General features: G+C 42.1%; 1 protein-coding gene across 1 annotated transcript; it reads right to left on the bottom strand.

The window, feature by feature from the left end:
* Window positions 1-19,358: 19,358 nt before the first annotated feature.
* On the bottom strand, window positions 19,359-19,808 carry LOC109741279 (uncharacterized). The gene has a single exon (XM_020300356.1). The coding sequence runs from the start codon at window positions 19,806-19,808 to the stop codon at window positions 19,359-19,361; it is 450 nt and encodes a 149-aa protein (XP_020155945.1).
* Between the last annotated feature and the right edge of the window lie 297 nt (window positions 19,809-20,105).

The raw sequence follows: 20,105 nt of genomic DNA, 5'->3' as shown, positions 1-20,105 counted from the left end.
AGAGGGTGTTTTGGCGCCCACGGAATACGAATGGGGAAAAGGGAGGTAGAGAGGAAGGGGGAACCATGTATTCAGGGCGCACTTGTCTCAAATGCGTGGAAATTTACAAACTTAGCCCCCGTTTCAAATTTCTACTACATCACAGCAACATTAGTCGGTTGGGGATAGGACGGTAATCTCGCATAAACCGAATATTTGCCGACGAGAGTTTGTTTTTGGCGCCCACCGTGTATGAATATGAATCGGGGAGGGAGTCGATTTCGCCCGAGGACACACTGTGTTTTGGCGCCCACCGTGTATGAATCCGGGTGAGAGGCGGTTACGTCACGTTTGGGTGAAATTACAAACCTACCCCTATCGAAACCTATAGAAATCCAGCAGATAGGCTTTGCGTGGTAGGGATAGGCAGTAGTGATTTCCATCTCGCAGATTTTGGTTTCAGGCGGTTACTGTGACTTTCCCCGCTTCGTTCAAATTTTGCAGAGTGCACGTTTACTGTGCCAACTCAATTCGAATCCCGTTTGTATTCTATTTTTTCGGGCGGGGTCCATTTTCAATTGGAATTACATTCTATATACATCATTTTTTATATATACTTTCAAAAGCACAACAAAGAATTCTGCTCCTTTATATGTATAATATGATTTACAAATACAACGATCTCGAAATCTTAAGGTTGAATTCGAAAATTTTTAACCAAATTATGTTCTACTAAAATGTATGGATCAGTAATATCTACATATTAAATAACATAGATGTGCGTGAATTCATATGAGTATGCATGTTTGATAGATCAATTTTGGTTCGAGTATGGATTACATGTATCATCATCTCGAATTCAAATATTTGAATCCCTTTTTTGTTCACTCCTTTCACGCCCATCTCTCTCGCATGCATGCTCCTTCAGGTAGCTATCACTCTCTTTTCTCTAGCTCACCCGCACGCTCACTTCATGTTTCTCCTATCCTCGCAAACATGGTCTCTCGACGTCTCCCTTGAGAAGTGTCACACTCTCCCTATCATTATACATTACACGGTTTTCATTATCTCTCACGTCTCTACTGTTCTCTGGTATCACTCGGTACCTAAGCTTTCTTTTTCACCGCCACACACACAGTCTCCACTCGTCTTTCACTTTGTCTTTCTCTCTATGGGATTCTCTCACACACCCTATATGTCTCTACATATGACTCATACCACTAAAATTACTCTCTCTCTCTCCTGTAGACACAACATTTGTTGCGGTCTCCTTTTCGTCTCCATCCCAGAGTGACATTATTCATTTGTTTACCGATCAGACAACCCCGACTACCGTCTCCTCTCTCTCTCACAGACACACACACACAACTCCTGCTTCCACTCCCCTTCCCGACTACCGTCTCTCTCTCACACACACAAAACTCTCGCTTTCGCACCCCGACTCGTATTTCTCTCACAAACATTTGTCGACTAGCTAGCCTCTAGATAGGTTTATACACCCGCACACTCGTGCTTCCACCATCGCATACATGTCTCTCTCCCGCTCCTTGTATCTATGTAGATTTTTCTTCCCTTCTTGAGACACGCCCTCTCGATCGTGCACACACACACTATCGCCTCATTTTAAGCTGATACCTATCGCACACACACTCCTTGTGTCTTTGTCACACGTGCACTCCGTCCTCCTCCACTCTCCCTCTCTCTCACACACACATGGGCTTTTTGCAACAACTAGCAAGATGCCCATGCGTTGCACGGAACATCAAGATGCATTTGTATGAGTAGTTTATCTTGTGGGGGAAAAGGATGAACGAGGGAAGGCCTTATTTGCAAATGTGGAGAGGGGTGTGGGTATCTTTTTGCAAAATTGACATAGTTTCCTTCCTATCCGTCAGATATAGATCGGACGGCCTATATTGCAGGATGGCAGGCACACGATCATCACCGACAATGCTTTTTATAAGAGTAGGGATAAAAAATAGAGTTGGTGATGATGGTGGGCCTGCCATCCTGCAATGTAGGTCGTCCGATTTATATCTGACGGATAGGAAGGAAAATATGGCAATTTACCCGCACTCTTCACCACATTTGCAGATAAGGCCTTCCCTCGTTCATCCTTTTCTCCCACAAGATCTTGATGTTCCGTGCAACGCACGGGCATCTTGCTAGTAAGAGTAGAAATTAGACATATACCACTTCTCGAATCTTGAAACCAACAACATTCCTCCCTTATCTCATCAAAACCGCCAAAGGAATATATTTTGAGTGAAACATAACATTTTTTAGTGATATACGTATTTCAAAACTAGACTTTTTTTTCTATCAAATCGGTGAATATGTATTAATCTACTTTGATCGTGTGGCAACGCATTGGCACATTGCTAGTAGTTATTATAATTTTTTGGACACCAGACAAACGGTGGAGTACATATACGAAGAGAAGAGGCGCACGCACGCAGTCGGCCTCTCGTTGTCTCGCACACATGAGTGTTACGTAAAGGCGACGTTAACAAATAAACCCTAAAACCCTAGGTGCACGATTGCTGCATTCGCGGGTACCGGGTACGTGGTGGAGCACCTTTGTAGGAATAGTCAGCTCGTGTGATAATTTGATCCGTAGGAGTTGATGGTCGGGACCACAGGTGAATGACTTGGAGCGCGGTGGCTCGCCAGTTGCCACAGATCGAGTAGCCACGTTTAAAATATCGTTTTTTTAGCGGGGTTAAGAGTTCCGATTTTCAATGGCACATTATAAGTAGTAAGTAGTTTTTAGAACGATTGGTATGGAGCAAAAATGGAATTCATAGTACTACGTACCTCCTTGGCGTATGGTTGTATGGTTTTTTTTGCGATGGAGGTTGTATGGGTTTATGTTGCGAGATGTTGAACCTGGTAGTTCTAGGGCAAATACTATGGTTTAGATTTAGATGCTAGTTTTATGTAATGAAAATCGGAAGGGGAAACCCTTCTTTGATTAAAAAAACTACTACCTCCATTCTGGTTTACTAGTCCCCATCGTACTTTGAGTCAAAGTTTGTCCACGAATTTTACTTGTAAAATGTGAATGGAAAACGAGATTTTGTTATACCCAAACAAAAAAGGACTGGAGGGAGTGATTGCTCTGACACGGACGCGACCTCTCATAGCGCAGGCATTGAACCGGCGCGCCGGCCAAGAGGGCCGCACTCACTGCAGGCCCGGCCGAGCACGCCTCCTCGCCGCGTGCAACCAGCTTAAGACTGCCCCGCCTGCCTTCATTGAATCTGCAACACGTCCTTCCGCGAGCCGGCAGGCATTTTAGAACATAAAAAATGACTAAAATATAATTAATTTACGCATGGTCTTGACTTGTTGTGCTCGCACTGGTAGGAGGAACTAGTAGAGGATTTTCTTTATTTATGACTCTCCTCACATTTTTTTGGCTTTGAAGTGAATCATGGTTGTGAACATTATGTATGAATGTGCAGATATCTGTGAACATCAGTTTGATGTGGAAGTTGAACTTGGAATGTCGGGCTTGCGCGTGAACTATACCATGTCCAATGTTTCGTCTGTTATTGTTTGGAAAGTAATTGTTGTTATTACATGACCCGAAAAAAAACATAGTGGGAAGAACTTACCTAGTGCTATTTTCCTTGAATTGTTCATGTAATCTTGTGGATCTCATCTATGCTACTCTAGTGGATGTGATATTTGGGTTTGTTTGAGTGATTTGTTCCTTGTGTTCTTGAGTGTTCTTCCTCTTTTCCCCCTCCAAGTGTGAAAAGATCCCCTCTAGGGTTTCACCCTACAACGGAAAGTCTACAAAGAACTACTCACAAATCATCAGAGACGCACCAATGGAGGTGGTGAACCCCATCCGAGATGGTGTCTAGATTGGATCTTGTGGTTCTGGACTCTGCGGCGGCTGGATGAATATTTCGTCGACCTCCTTAGGGTTTCTGGAATATTGGGGTATTTATAGAGCAAAGAGGCGGCCCGGGGGGCACCCGAGGTGGGCACAACCCACCAGGGCGCGCCTGGGCCTCCTGGCGCGCCCTGGTGGGTTGTACCCCCCTCGGGGCACCCCCCAGGCGCAGCCAGGGCCAATGACGTTCCTTATGGTCCAAAAAAATCTCCGTGGAGTTTCGTTGCGTTTGGACTCCGTCTAATATTGATTTCCTGCGATGTAAAAAAACATGCAGAGAACAGCAACTGTCGCTTGGAACTATGTCAATAGGTTAGTACCAAAATATGATATAAAATGATTGTAAAACATCCAAGATTGATAATATAACAGCATGGGACAATCAAAAATTATAGATACGTTGGAGACATATCAGCATCCCCAAGCTTAACTCCTACTCGTCCTCGAGTAGGTAAGTGATAAAAACAGAATTTTTGATGTGGAATGCTGCCTATCATATCATATCAAAATCTTTTCTTTATAGCATGGACAATTGGACTTTTATGTGATTCAAAGCAATAGTCTAGTTTTGACATAATAATTTAGATACTCAAGCATATCAACAAGCAACCATGTCTTTCAAAATATCAACGCTAAAATAAGTTATCCCTAGCCCGTCATGCTCAACCATTGAACCATTCATGAAACACACTTGAATATTAGCTACAGCCAATACTTAAGTACGATCATATTGCCTCCTAGTTCGTGCTTTTGTAAGAGAAGATGAAGACTCAAATTCAGCATAAAGTAAAAAAGAAAGGCCCTTCGCAGAGGGAAGTAGGGATTTGTGGAGGTGCTAGAGCTCAAAGCGAAAAATTAGAGATAAAAACATTTTGGGAGGTGTATCCATCCCACCAACAAAAATGACTTAGAGTTCCCAACACTTTCCATGCTAGATATATCATAGGCGGTTCCCAAACAGAAAATAAAGTTTATTCCTTTTTCCAGCATACTTTCACTTTCCATGGCCAGCCGTATCCACGGTTGCCCTCCATACCAACACTTTCCAAGGAATTTATTGTTTGACAACATAAAGTAAATTCATTTTTGCATTTCGGGACTGGGCATCCCTAAAACCTTTGCCTTACTCTCGTGCAATGACAAGTGAATAAACACTCATCGTGAGAATAACACATCCAGCATGGAAAATATTAGCCACCCCTCACCGCCCCGCGAGCGAAACAAATACACAAAAGAGAAGTTTATATTGAAAATTAGAGATGGCACAGGCAAATTTGCTTAGAACGGCAAAATAATACCGCATATAGGTAGATATAGTGGACTCATGTAGCAAAACTGGTTTAAAGGATTTTGGATGCACAAGTAGAGGTCATACTTAGTGCAAAGTGAAGGCTAGCAAAAAGATTGAGAAGCGACCAACCAAGAAACGAATAATCTCATAAGCAAGCATTAAGCAGAATTAACACCGAATAATGCACCACAAGTAGGATATAATTTCATTGCATGACTATTGACTTTCGTGCTTGCGTAGGGAATCACAAACCTTAACACCAATATTCTTACTAAAGCATAATTACTCATAAACATAACTCACATATCACATCATCATATCTCAAACTATTACTAAGAATCAAGTTTACTTTGTCCAATGATCTTCATGAAAGTTTTTATTATATCCTTCTTGGATATCTATCACCTTGGGACTAATTTTAATGTGTTGCTTTTCATAAGCTTAAACAAATATAAGTGAAGATCATGAGCATAATTCTTTTTCTTTCTTTCTCTCAAAATAATTTAAGTGAAGAAAGAGAGAATTTCTTCAAAATTTTACTAACTCTGAAATAAATCTAAGTGAAGCAAGAGAGAATTTCTTCAAAAATACTAAGCACACCGTGCTCAAAAAGATATAAGTGAAGCACTAGAGCAAGTCCATAGCTCATAAAAATTTAAGTGAAGCATAGAGAGCAATTCTAACAAGTCATGACATAATTTTGGCTCTCCCAAATAGGTGTGTCCAGCAAGGATTGATGACTTAAAACACAAAATAAAGCAAGCAAAGACTCATATCATACAAGACGCTCCAAGCAAAACACATATTATGTGACGAATAAAAATATAGCTTCGAGTAAAATACCGATGGTCGTTAGAAGAAAGAGGGGATGCCACTCGGGGCATCCCCAAGCTTAGTTGGATTCTCATTCTTTGGAAAATAGCTTGGGATGCAGGGGCATCCCCCAGCTTAGGCTTTTCTATCCTTCCTTCATCCATCGTAAGATAACCCAAAACTTGAAAACTTCAATCACACAACTCAACATAACCTTCGTGAGATCCGTTAGTATAAGAAAGCAAACCAATTCATATTTTTTTTTTGCATTATATCTACTGTATTCCAACTTTTCTATGGAAAAACTCATCAAATAAAAACATAGAGCCATCAAAATAAGCACACAACGCAAAGAAAACAGAATCTGTCAAAATAGAACAGTCTGTAGCAATCTGACTATTTCAAAAACTTCTGGAACTCCAAAAATTCTAAAAAACTAGGATGACCTGGGTAATTTTCATATTAATCTTCTGCAAATAGAATCAAGGCAAAATCTCTTTTTGATAAAAGAAATTAGAATTGTTTTCGTTAGCGCAAAGTTTCTGTTTTTTCAGCAAGATCAAACAACTACCACCCAAGAAGATCCTATTGGTTCTACTTGGCAAAAACACTAGTTAAAACACAAAAAATACAATCATAACAGTAGCATAATTGTGTTAACACTCAAGAACAGAAAACAAAAATTAAAAAATTATTCGTTGGGTTGCCTCCCAACAAGCGCTATAGTTTTACGTCCTTAGCTAGGAATAAAGTAAGATCTAAGTTTTGTCATCTTTGGTTCGAGATCCATAAGATGCCCTCATGATTGATTCATAAGGTGGCTTAATTCTTGTTCTAGGAAAGTGTTCCATACCCTTCCTCAAAGGAAATTGGAACTTAATATTGCCTTCTTTCATATCAATCACGGCACCGATAGTGCGTAAAAATGGTCTACCAAGAATAATTGGACAAGACGGATTGCAATCAATATCAAGAACAATAAAATCTATGGCACATAATTCCTATTTGCAAGAATAAGAACATCATTAATTCTTCCCATAGGCCTTTTAATAGTAGAATCCTCCAAGTGCAAATTTAAAGAACATTCTTCAAGATTGGTAAAACCAAGCACATCAGACAAAGATTTCGAAATTGTAGAAACACTAGCACCCAAGTCACACAAAGCAAAACACTCATAATTTTTAATCTTGACTTTGATAGTAGGTTACCATTTCATCATCCAATTTTCTAGGAATTGATACTTCTAATTTCAATTTTTCTTCAAAAGCTTTCATCATAGCATCAACAATATGTTTAGTGAAAGCTTTATTTTGTTCATAAGCACGGGGTGAATTCATCATGGATTGCAACAAAGAAATACAATCAATCAAACATCAACTAATATAATTAAAGTCTTTGTAATCCAAAAGAGTGGGCACATCACTAGTTAAAGTTTTGACCTCTCCAAACCCACTTTCATCAATTTTCTCAACAAGATTTTCACCCTCCGAAATATTGGGACATCTTCTACCTAAAATTGACTCTTTTCCAGTCCCTTTTTCATCAATCTTAACTTTACTAAAGAAGGAATCAATAGAAGAAACACCAATCATTTCAAGATCTTCATCACTTTTGTGAAAGAAATCACTAGAAAACGCTTTTTCTAATAATTCTATGTCAGCTCTAAGCATAGCGGTTCCTCTTTTTACTTTCATCCATAGAAACATAAAGAGCTTCAATTGATTCATCTACTTTAGCCACAAAAAATTTCATCTTGAGATTTTCCACATCATGAGCAATTCTATCAACACTTCTAGACAAATCATCAATCTTACTCAACTTTTCTTCTATGGAAGTGTTGAAATTTTTTTGTTTGTTGATAAATTCTTTAATATTATTCTCAAGATCAGAGGTGTTCCTATTATTATTATAAGATTGATTTCCATTGGAATTACCATAACTGTTAGAGGAATTACTAGGAAAAGGCCTAGGATTAAAATTACCTCTATAAGCATTGTTGTTGAGATTATTTCGAGAGATAAAATTCACATCTATGGCATCACCATTTTGCTCAGTCAAAGTAGACAAAGTCATATCATTAAAATCAATAGGAGCACTTTTACTAGCAACCAATTTCATAAGAGCATCAACTTTTTCACTCAAAGAAGAAATTTCTTCAACCGAATCAACTCTTTTACTAGTAGGAGCCCTTTCGGTATGCCATTGTGAATAATTTGCCATGATATTATCAAGAAATTTGGTGGCTTCACCCAAAGTAATTTTCATAAAAGTACCACCCGCGGCGGAATCTAAAATATTATGAGAAACAAAATTCAACCCCGCATAAAAAATTTGTATGATCATCCAAAGATTTAACCCATGAGTTGGGCAATTCCTTAGCATCATTTTCATCCTTTCCCAAGATTGTGCAACATGCTCATGTTCAAGTTGCTTGAAATTCATGATCTGGGTTCTAAGGGAAATAATTTTTGCGGGAGGAAAATACTTAGTGATAAAAGCATCTTTGCACTTATTCGAAGAATCGATACTATTGTGAGGCAAAGAAGAGAACCAATTTTTTGCAGAATCACGCAAAGAAAACGGGAATAATTTCATCTTGACCACATCATTGTCCACATCTTTTTTCTTTTGTATATCGCATAATTCCACGAAGGTATTAAGATGGGACGCGGCATCCTCATTAGGAGTACCGGAAAATTGATCTTACATAGCAAGATTCAGCAAAGCAGTATTAATATCACAAGACTCTGCACTAGTGGCAGGAGGAGCAATCGGGTGCCAATAAAATCATTGTTGTTGGTATTTGAGAAATCACATAACTTGGTGTTCTCTTGAGTCATGATAACCACACAACAAGATTGCACTCAAAAACAGATTCGGCAAGAAAACGGCGAACGGAAAAAGTGGGGCAAATAAAACGGCAAATTTTTGTGAAGTGGGGGAGAGGAAAACGAGAGGCAAATGGCAAATAATGTAAATTGTGAGGAGATGAGATTTGTGATTAGGAACTGATATGTCTCCAATGTATCTATAATTTTTTATTGTTCCATGCTATTATATATTTTGTTTTGGATGTTTAATGGGCTTACTTATGCACTTTTATATTATTTTGGGACTAACCTATTAACAGGAGGCCCAGCCCAAATTGTTGTTTTTTTTGCCTATTTCAGGGTTTCGTAGAAAAAGAATATCAAACGGAGTCCAAACGGAATGAAACCTTCGGGAACGTGATTTTCAGAACAAACGTGATCCAGAGGACTTGGAGTGGACGTCAAGCAACAGACGGGGAAGCCATGAGGTAGGGGGCGCGCCCTCCACCCTCGTGGGCCCCTCGTTTCTCCACTGACGTACTTCTTCCTCCTATATATACCCATATACCCTGGAAACATCATACACGGAGCCAAAACCCTATTTCCACCGCCGCAACCTTCTGTACCCGTGAGATCCCATCTTGGGGCCTTTTCCGGCGCTCCGCCGGAGGGGGCATTGATCCCGGAGGGCTTCTCCATCAACACCATAGCCTCTTCGATGATGTGTGAGTAGTTTACCTCAGACCTTCGCGTCCATAGTTATTAGCTAGATGGCTTCTTCTCTCTCTTTGGATCTCAATACAAAGTTCTCCTCGATCTTCTTGGAGATCTATTCGATGTAATCTTCTTTTGCGGTGTGTTTGTCGAGATCCGATGAATTGTGGGTTTATGATCAAGTTTATCTATGAACAATATTTGAATCTCCTCTTAATTCTTTTATGTATGATTGGTTATCTTTGCAAGTCTCTTCGAAGTATCAGTTTAGTTTGGCCTACTAGATTGATCTTTCTTGCAATGGGAGAAGTGCTTAGCTTTGGGTTCAATCTTGCGGTGTCCTTTCCCAGTGACAGCAGGGGCAACAAGGCACGTATTGTACTGTTGCCATCGAGGATAAAAAGATGGGGTTTATATCATATTGCATGAGTTTATCCCTCTACATCATGTCATCTTACTTAAAGCATTACTCTGTTCTTATGAACTTAATACTCTAGATGCATGCTGGATAGCGGTCGATGTGTGGAGTAATAGTAGTAGATGCAGAATCGTTTCGGTCTACTTGTCGCGGACGTGATGCCTATATACATGATCATACCTAGATATTCTCATAACTATGCTCAATTCTATCAATTGCTCGATAGTAATTCGTTTACCCACCGTAATACTTATACTATCTTGAGAGAAGCCACTAGTGCCCCGGGTCTATTTTCCATCATATTAATCTTCCAACACTTCGCTATTTCTATTGCTGTTTATTTTACTTTGCATCTTTATTTCTCTTTATCATAAAAATACCAAAAATATTATCATATCATATCTATCAGATCTCACTCTCGTAAGTGATCGTGAAGGGATTGACAACCCCTTTATCGCGTTGGTTGCGAGGTTCTTATTTGTTTGTGTAGGTGCGTGGGACTCGAGCGTGGTCTCCTACTGGATTGATACCTTGTTTCTCAAAAACTGAGGGAAATACTTACGCTACTTTACTACATCACCCTTTCCTCTTCAAGGGAAAACCAACGAAGTGCTCAAGAGGTAGCAAGAAGGATTTCTGGCGCCGTTGCCGGGGAGGCTTACGCGAAGTCAAGTCAAGATTTGACTCCCGACAACGAGCCATTTCTGGCGTCGTTGCCGGGGAGTCTACGCACAAGTCAAGACATACCAAGTACCCATCACAAACTCTTATCCCTCGCATTACATTATTTGCCATTTGCCTCTCGTTTTCCTCTCCCCCACTTCACCCTTGCCGTTTTATTCGCTCGCTCTTTTCCGTTCGCCTCCCTCCTTCACTTGCTCCTCGCATTTTCTGCCGTTATGTCTGAAATTGGGGAAATTATTGTCGATATGGACAACAATAATAATATGGAAAATTCTGATGCTCCTGCTGAAGAACCCCCTATCTTACATACAAAAAAAATCGGAATCGGTAGTGGTAATATTATTGGAAAAGGGGTTATTCAAGATTTCTTTACTTGTGCTGGTGCTTTTCCTTCTATGGGTAGTTCTATTCTCCATAGAACTAGTAGTCTTGCGGACGCTATCGCCATGCTTATAGTTGAACTTGAAAGCCAATTTATGCACATGCATCCTTGCATACAAAGGATTTTCCTAGAATTTTCTAATATTGAGCATTCTTCTGTAAAGCGCGCCGCTACTATCTTTTTGGCACATGAATTCAGATTTATAATAAAAGAGGCCAAAGAAATCTTTGCGCACTATACGGTGGACGCTGGTCGTCCTCCCATAGAGGTTGTCAATCCCTTCCGGGGTACAGCGCCTCAAGATAGGCAAACGGACGTGAGGTAAATTGTAGTAGATTGATAGATCGAACGCCAAATAAAATAAATAGAAATAAAACCCAGCAAGGTATTTCTGTATTTTTGCTTTAATAGATCTGAAAATAAAAGCAAGGAAAAAGTAGATCGCAAAGGCAAATATATGAAAAAGAAGTCCCGGGGGCCGTAGGTTTCACTAGTGGTTTCTCTCGAGAAAAATAACAAACGGTGGGTGAACAAATTATTGTTGGGCAATTGACAGATCTTCAAATAATCATGACGATATCCAGGCAATGATCATTATATAGGCATCACGTCCAAGATTAGTAGACCGACTCCAGCCTGCATTTACCACTATTACTCCACACATCGACTCATGCATCTAGTGTATTAAGTTCATGGAAAAACGGAGTAATGCAATAAGAACAATGACATGATGTAGACAAGATCTATCTATTTAGAGATAGACCCCATCGTTTTATCCTTAGTAGCAATGATACATACGTGTCGGTTCCCCTTCTTTCACTGGGATCAAGCACCGTAAGATCGAACCCACTACAAATCACTTCTTCCCATTGCAAGATAAATAGACCAAGTTGGCCAAACAAAACCCAAATATCGGAGAAGAAATACGAGGCTATAAGAAATCATGCATATAAGAGATCAATGAAACTCAAATAACTTTCATGGATATAAAAAGATATATCTGATCATAAACTCAAAGTTCATCGATCCCAACAAACACACCGCAAAAGAGTTACATCATATGGATCTCCAAGAGACCATTGTATTGAGAATTCAGCGAGAGAGAGGAAGCCATCTAGCTACTAACTACGGACCCGAAGGTCTACAAAGAACTACTCACGCATCATCGGAGAGGCACCAATGGAGGTGGTGAACCCCATCCGAAATGGTGTCTAGATTGGATATGGTGGTTTTGGACTCTGCGGCGGCTGGATGAATATTTCGTTGACCTCCTTAGGGATTCTGGAATATTGGGGTATTTATAGAGCAAAGAGGTGGTCCGGGGGGCACTCGAGGTGGGCACAACCCACCAGGGCGCGCCTGGGCCTCTTGGCGCACCCTGGTGGGTTGTGCCCCCTCGGGGCACCCCCCCAGGTGTAGCCAGGGCCCATTATGTTCCTTCTGGTCCAAAAAAAATCTCCGTACATGGAGTTCATTGCCTTTGGACTCCGTCTGATATTGATTTCCTGCGATGTAAAAAACATGCAGAAAACAGCAACTGGCACTTGGCACTATGTCAATAGGTTAGTACAAAAAATGATATAAAATGACTATAAAATGATTGTAAAACATCCAAGATTGATAATATAACAGCATGGAACAATCAAAAATTATAGATACGTTGGAGACGTATCACAATGCCTTTTCTCCGAGGCGGGAAATGAACCGACTTAATGCAGCAAGACAACCTATAAGCTTATGAACGTCATGCACACGCACAGGGCGTTTCATTCGGAGAATTGCACCGATATTTTCAGGGTTTGCATCTATCCATTGCTCGGAAACGAGAAAACCAAGCAACTTTCCTCCGGCAACTCCGAATGTGCACTTGGACGGATTCAGCTTGATGTCATATCTTCTCAGATTGGCAAAGGTTTCAGCGAGGTCAGACAGCAGGTCGGAACTCTTGCGTGACTTAACCACGATATCATCCATATATGCTTCCACATTCCGACTGATCTTAGTGAACAGGAACTTCTGGATCATGCACATGAATGTGGCGCCAGCATTCTTGAGACCGGAAGGCATGGTGACATACCAAAAACACCTGAACGTGGTGATGAAGGCCGTTTTTATTACATCAGGCCCATACAGTCAGAACTGATGGTACCCGGAATACGCATCTAGAAAAGACAAACGCTCACACCCCGCAATCGAGTCGACTATCTGATCGATGCGGGGGAGAGGAAAATGATCTTTCGGGCAGGCCCGATTGATATGCTGGAAATCAATACACATACGAAGCGAATTATCCTTCTTGGGGACCATGATTGATGCGACCCCGTCTTCGGAGAAGAGGGAGTACAAGGGGTGGTCCGATCTTCACGGCGTAGGATCGATAAATGGTAGGGGATAACTAGCTGCAAGCAGCCAGAAAACAGAAAATAAGACATTATGACCCGACGAGGAGGAGGCTCACCGAAGCTTGCAATCCAAACATTCGTCGATCCACAAACCGCAATACTACCCCACACAACCACGCTCAAGTCGTGGAGCACGGGATAGGTGTAATCCGCAAGGGAAACCACGAACTCTAACCCACACAACACGATCTAGTAGTGGAGCACGAATTAGGAGCAATTTCTCAAGGAATCACGAGAATAAGGATAACAAGATCTCTCCAATCTCAGGAGGAGTCTATGTCTTTGGTCTTTGGTAGAAAATGGCAAAATTCCCCAACGAAGGGTAGTGCTAGCCTATTTATAATCGGGACAACCCCCATGGATAGGTGTGAAAGAGAACTAGCTTCTGGAACCAGGTTAGGTGTGAAAGTGAACCAGCTTTGTTTGACTAAATGGCTTCAAGACTTAATGGGGTAGCTTCTAGAAAACTCTCGTTGGAGGTGGTTGGCAGTTCCCGACCAAACATTGTTCACTGGGGTCGAACAACGTTTCCTTCAGTAGAAAACTTGAGTTCTGGAAACCTTTCGCAAGTTGGGATACACAAACTCGTGCAAAACATTGTTTCGTCAGAATCGGAACAATGTTTCTTTAGCAGGAAACTTATTTCTTCATGAACTCCTAACTTTTTTTCTTCGCCATAAAACATTGTTTTGCACGGACTGGAATGTGTTTTGCCTTCTTCGATATTGCACCTGAGTTCAACCAACAACAAAGGAGATGAAAGTGCAGCCATGTGTTCAAGATTATAGTATAAACTTAAGTTAGCGTTCACCTGGCAATGTGTACGTTCGACACGAAATATTATGGTTTCTCCTTTGATGACCAAGGATGTATAAATGGTTGTCATGTCCTCATCATCCTCCCCTCTTGAAAAGGAGTCGTCCTCTACTCTAAGGGTTTAATGGTTTTCATGTCCTCATCATCCTCCCTCTCTTGAAAACGAGTCGTCCTCGACTCTAGCTGGTCATCACACAAAATAAAATAGGCCAATACAAAGAAGCAATGCAAAGATTTTATCAAATGCATAAGTTTAGCTTGCACCTTTGCGAACTTCAAATATTTGGTTCGACTCAGCAATTCCTTCCAACTAACATTTCCATGGAGTGCAAATTTGTAATCAGGCACATCCATGTTCATATCATCCTCCCTCTCTTGAAGAGAAGTCGTCCTCGACTTCCTTCGGCCTACAAAATAATAGCATGAGGACAATACAAAATATCTTGGCAAAGGAAAAGCTGAATGATTATGTTCAAATTTTAATTTTGTTGGCTCTTTTATAATCCCTTCAAGATGGACAAAGTGGTACTGTTGGATGGATGATATACCAAACATCTTGTCTCTGATTTCACCGCGCCAATGCTTCAAGAGTTCATAAGTGCATACCTCTGGGTGCTTCAGGATGAATCATCTCTTTTATTTTACCTTATCGAGTACTTCCATGCCCTTTTGAAGATCACTTACCACACACGATGTTTCCTTGATGGTACTCCACGTGCTCCATAATTGTTAATGGATCTCATCCTCCCATCGCTGTAGCAGGGCGGCTAAGTATGTTTTTTGCATCCGCACATACTTCAAATAAAGAGAATTTTGTGAATGGTTACAAATTTAATAGTCTTCTCTCCCTTCATTTGGTGGATCACTCAGTTCTTTGATATTGTGTGTAAACACCTCAAGCTCAGATTTGGTGGACTCACACAACTCACTGCTCCTCTCAATTTGATGGTGTGGTATTATATGTTGTGGTTCACACATTTCTCTAATCTTGTGGTGGATTACCTCACCCTCATATTTGGTGGACTCACACAACTCACTAATTCTCTCTCGTTGAATGTGAGGTATACTTGGGTGGAGATATTCCATCTCTCTAATCTCATGTTGAAAAATCTAATCCTCACATTTGGTGGACTCACTCACCTCACCTCTCGTATCACTCTCATTATGTGGAATTTTGGGAAGTGAACACTCTTCCTCACATCTGGTGGAGTCACTCATCTCACCTCTCTTAGCACTCTCAATATGTGGAATTTTTGCAAGTGGACACTCTTCCTTGCATTTGGTGGAATCACTCGATGCACCACTCTTATCACTCTCAATATACTATTTTTTGGAAAATGTACCCTCTTTCTCACATTTGGTGGAGTCACTCAACTCATCTCTCTTCTCACTCTCAATATGTGGAATTTTCAGAAGTGAACGCTCTTCCTCACATTTGGTGGCATCACTCAACTCACCCCTCTTAGCACTCTCAATATGTGAAATTTTTGGAAGTGGACACTCTTCCTTGCATTTGGTGGAGTCACTCAACTCGCCTCTCATATCCCTCTCAATATGTGGAATTTTAGGAAGTGGGCACTCTTCCTCACATTTGGTGGGATCACTCAAATCACTTTTCTTATCACTCCAAAATTGTGGAATTTTGGCATGTGTACACACTCTCTCATATGTGGTGGGGTCCCTCAACTCTCTTGTCTTGTCACTCTCAAGTGGTGGGATTTTGTGGTGTGTACACTCTCGCTCATTTTTGTGGAGCCACTCAACCCCCCTTTCTTGCCACTCTCAAGTTGTGGGATTTTGTGATATGGATTCTCTCTCACACATGGGTTTGGAAAGATTTTGTTCTCCATAGAAGTCATGGGTGGAGGAGAATAAACTCCAGCTGAAGCTGTGCTTCTTCTATCTTGAGTGTGAATTGTTGGTGAAGACACCATCGTGGATGTAGGGTGTGGTTGCTGCCATGAAGGAGTAGTGGGACAGTCTTGGAAATGCTGGGACCGACCATTACACATGTTCTTCTTCTCTACTTTCATAGCTCGACGTACAACATCAGATATCATATCATAAGACACAAAATATGATATCTCAGCATTCAGCCCATGTAAGAATCTCTCCATCTTTGCTTCATCACTCTCTTGGGTTTTTGTCCGGATCAACAACTTCTCCATCTCATTATAGTACTCCTTGACAGTGCAAGAACCTTGGATAAGCCCTTGCAATCTCTTGTACAGTTGCCTCTCATAGTATGATGGAACAAAACGACACCTCGTGACTTGCTTCATCAAAGTCCAGCTGCGGATATAAGTATTGCCCGATATTAATTGATCATCTTGCAGCTGATTCCACCATGTAAGAGCATATCCAGAGAACTCCATAACAGCAAGATCAACTCTCTTGGCTTCAGAAAAACCATGGATGCGAAAGATTTGGTCACACTTCTCTTCCCACTCAATATATGCATCTGGGTCCTCTTTTCCCGTGAATGATGGCACATGTAGCTTCACTCTTGCTTGGTTGTCATGGTCATCCCGATCACGAAGGTCATAATGATGACCATTGCGACCAAAAACAGCACCACAGCGAGGCGGGGAGTAGGATTCATAGTCCCCCATGCCTTCATCTTCGTCACCATGCTCGGAGAGATCTTCAAGGAAGATGGCATCATCATCATGTGCCGCTCATCGCCGGTGATCAGCAGCAAACCCGCGGGGGTCATGGCCTTGCCCGCGAGCTTCTCCTCCATGCAGCCCACCCTCACGGGGGGCAGCAAAGTTGCCACACCTCCGTTCAGCACCAACAGCAGGGGCGCCGTGGGCAGCAGCTCCTGCCGCTCTTCCACGGCCAACATGGCGATCGTTGTTTCCGTGACATTGCCGGTTGTCAACGGCCAGCGAGGCAGCGGGGCTGTGTTGATGTTGATCTCCATTACCCGCGATAGGAAGACGACCACTGAACATCCTTCGCATAGCTGCAACTATACACTCCTCAATCATATCACCAAGTGTTGCGCGAGTTTTTGGGAGATCTTCTTCCACATGTTGATGTCCATGTACACTTGAGTTGGATCCTGTCATGTTAACTCTTGGAAACAAGTGGACAAAAGAAAAAAATATATGTGGAAAACACTCATCTTACCTTCTTGCTTACCCAAATTCTAATGATTCCTTGGCGGTTGTGCGGAAGTAGCAAATCAGGAGTCGACGGGCGAATGAAAGGGAGGAAGCGGACGGTTTCTAGGTGGATCTGGGTGGGGTAAAAAGGGAGGGCTAGTGCTGAGATCCAATCGATGCAAACCAAATGAACAAGAAAAAAAATTGTAGATCCTTGCACCATGTTTGAGCTGCAACACTTGCCACTTCAAATTCTGAAATTTCTCACCAAACTGAATATGATTGCACAGTTGCTCAACACTTTCTCTTCTCTTTTTTGTTTGCTCTTTTTTTTACTCTTTTTTTCTCGTTTTTGCCCTCTTTTTCTGCAGCACAATAGATCCAACAACAAGACTCAAAGAAAAGCAGCAGCAACTTTGGATAGAACTTGGTGCAAACACAAAGTGGAAAGCAAACAACTAGATCTCAGCAAACAAAGGCTTGGATTTTTTTGTGGCTTTTTGGCTTTGGACTCTAGGATGGGGAAAACCAAACTAAAAAGGATAGATCTAGCAACAAAGATACAGATCATGCCGTGTAAACCTTGCTCTGATACCAGATGATGCGACCCCGTCTTCGGAGAAGAGGGAGTACAAGGGGTGGTCCGATCTTCACGTTGTAGGGTCAATAAATGGTAGGGGATAACTAGCTGCAAGCAGCCGGAAAACAGAAAATAAGAGATTATGACCCGACGAGGAGGAGGCTCACCGAAGCTTGCAATCCGAACATTCGCCGATCCACAACCCGCAATACTACCCCACATAACCACGCTCAAGTTGTGGAGCACGGGATAGGTGCAATCCGCAAGGGAAACCACGAACTCTAACCCACACAACACGATCTAGTCGTGGAGCACGAATTAGGAGCAATTTCTCAAGGAATCATGAGAATAAGGATAACAAGATCTCTCCAATCTCAGGAGGAGTCTATGTCTTTGGTCTTTGATAGAAAATGGCAAAAGTCCCCAACGAAAGGGTAGAGCTAGCCTATTTATAATCGGGACAACCCCCCTGGATAGGTGTGAAAGGGAACTAGCTTCTAGAACCAGCTTAGGTGTGAAAGTGAACCAGCTTTGTTTGACTAGATGGCTTCAAGACTTAATGGGGTAGCTTCTAGAAAACTCTCGTTGGAGGTGGTTGGCAGTTCCCGACCAAACATTGTTCACTGGGGTCGAACAGTGTTTCCTTTAGCAGAAAACTCGAGTTCTGGAAACCTTTCGCAAGTTGGGATACCCAAACTCGTGCAAAACATTGTTTCGTCAGAATCGGAACAATGTTTCTTTAGCAGACAACTTATTTCTTCATGAACTCCTAACTTTGTTTCTTGGCCATAAAACATTGTTTTGCACGGACTGAAATGTGTTTGGCCTTCTCCGATATTGCACCTGAGTTCAACCAACAACAAAGGAGAGGAAAGTGCAGCCATGTGTTCAAGATTATAGTATAAACTTAAGTTAGTGTTCACCTGGCAATGTGTATGTTCGACGGGAAATATTATGGTTTCTCCTTTGATGACCAAGGATGTATAAATGGTTGTCATGTCCTCATCATCCTCCCCCTCTTGAAAAGGAGTCGTCCTCGACTCTAAGGGTTTAATGGTTTTCATGTCCTCATCAATGATCGACGTTGGCGAGCCACTTGGAGTGGTATATCTCGTGGATGAACTCAGCTACCAGGAGCCGAGCCACTTCCTCGCCAATCACCTTCCTCTTTTCCGCGGCGGACCGATGGAGATGCACTTTGACTGGTTTGGCTTTGGAGTCGACCCACAAACGGTGCTCAGCCAGTCCCCTGGGTACACCTGGCATGTCTGAAGGTTTCCATGCGAAGATGTCCCAGTTCTCACAGAGGAACTGGATGAGCGTGGCTTCCTATTTGTAGTCGAGTGTCGTTGAGATATGGGTCAGAGCAGCTGTGGGATCTTCCGGGTGAATGTGAACTAGCTTCGTCTCGCCGGCCGACTGAAATGCGGATTCATAAGCGGGCTTCTTGGCTCAGAGCAGATCACTCGGATCAGCGTTCTTCTTGTATTCCTCCAGTTCCACCACTGCCATTTGCTCGTCAGCGATCTTGGACCCCTTCTGGAGGCATTCCTCTGCTCTCTGCCTGTTCCCAGTGACCGTGATCACACCCTTGGGTCCGGGCATCTTCAACTTAAGATACGTGTAACATGGACGGGCCATGAAACGAGCATATGGCGGTCTGCCCAGAACAACATGATAGGCACTGTGGAAATCCACTACCTCAAACGTCAACTTCTCCTTGCAAAAATTCTTGGAATCACCAAAAACCACATCTAGAGCAATGTACCCGAGTGAATTTGCCTTCTTCCCTGGGATGACTCTGTGGAATTGCATGTTGCTTTCACTGAGTTGGAACCTCGGAATGCCCATCCCCAGGAGAGTCTCAGCATACAGAATGTTCAAACCATTGCCACCATCCATGAGAACTTTAGTCAGTCGGGTGCCCCCAACGACTGGTTCGACCACCAAAGCTTGCCGCCCGGGGGTAGCAACGTGAGCTGGGTGATCAGATTGGCCAAATGTAATGGTAGTCTTTGACCACTTCAGGTACTTCATAGTTGCCGGAGCAACCATGTTCACTTCTTTGTTTATGACTTTCAGTCAACTTTTGCTCTCAACATCAGCAAAAATCACCAAGGTAGCATTGACCTTTGGGTAACCATCGTCCTTTTCCTCATCTTCGTCCTTATCAGAGTCCTTCTCACTGGGCTGACCCTC

The sequence above is a fragment of the Aegilops tauschii genome, chromosome 4 (assembly GCF_002575655.3).
Source record: "Aegilops tauschii subsp. strangulata cultivar AL8/78 chromosome 4, Aet v6.0, whole genome shotgun sequence".
NCBI lineage: Eukaryota > Viridiplantae > Streptophyta > Magnoliopsida > Poales > Poaceae > Aegilops > Aegilops tauschii.
The sequence above is the reverse complement of the archived record's forward strand: the minus strand, read 5'-3'. Positions and strand labels throughout refer to the sequence as shown.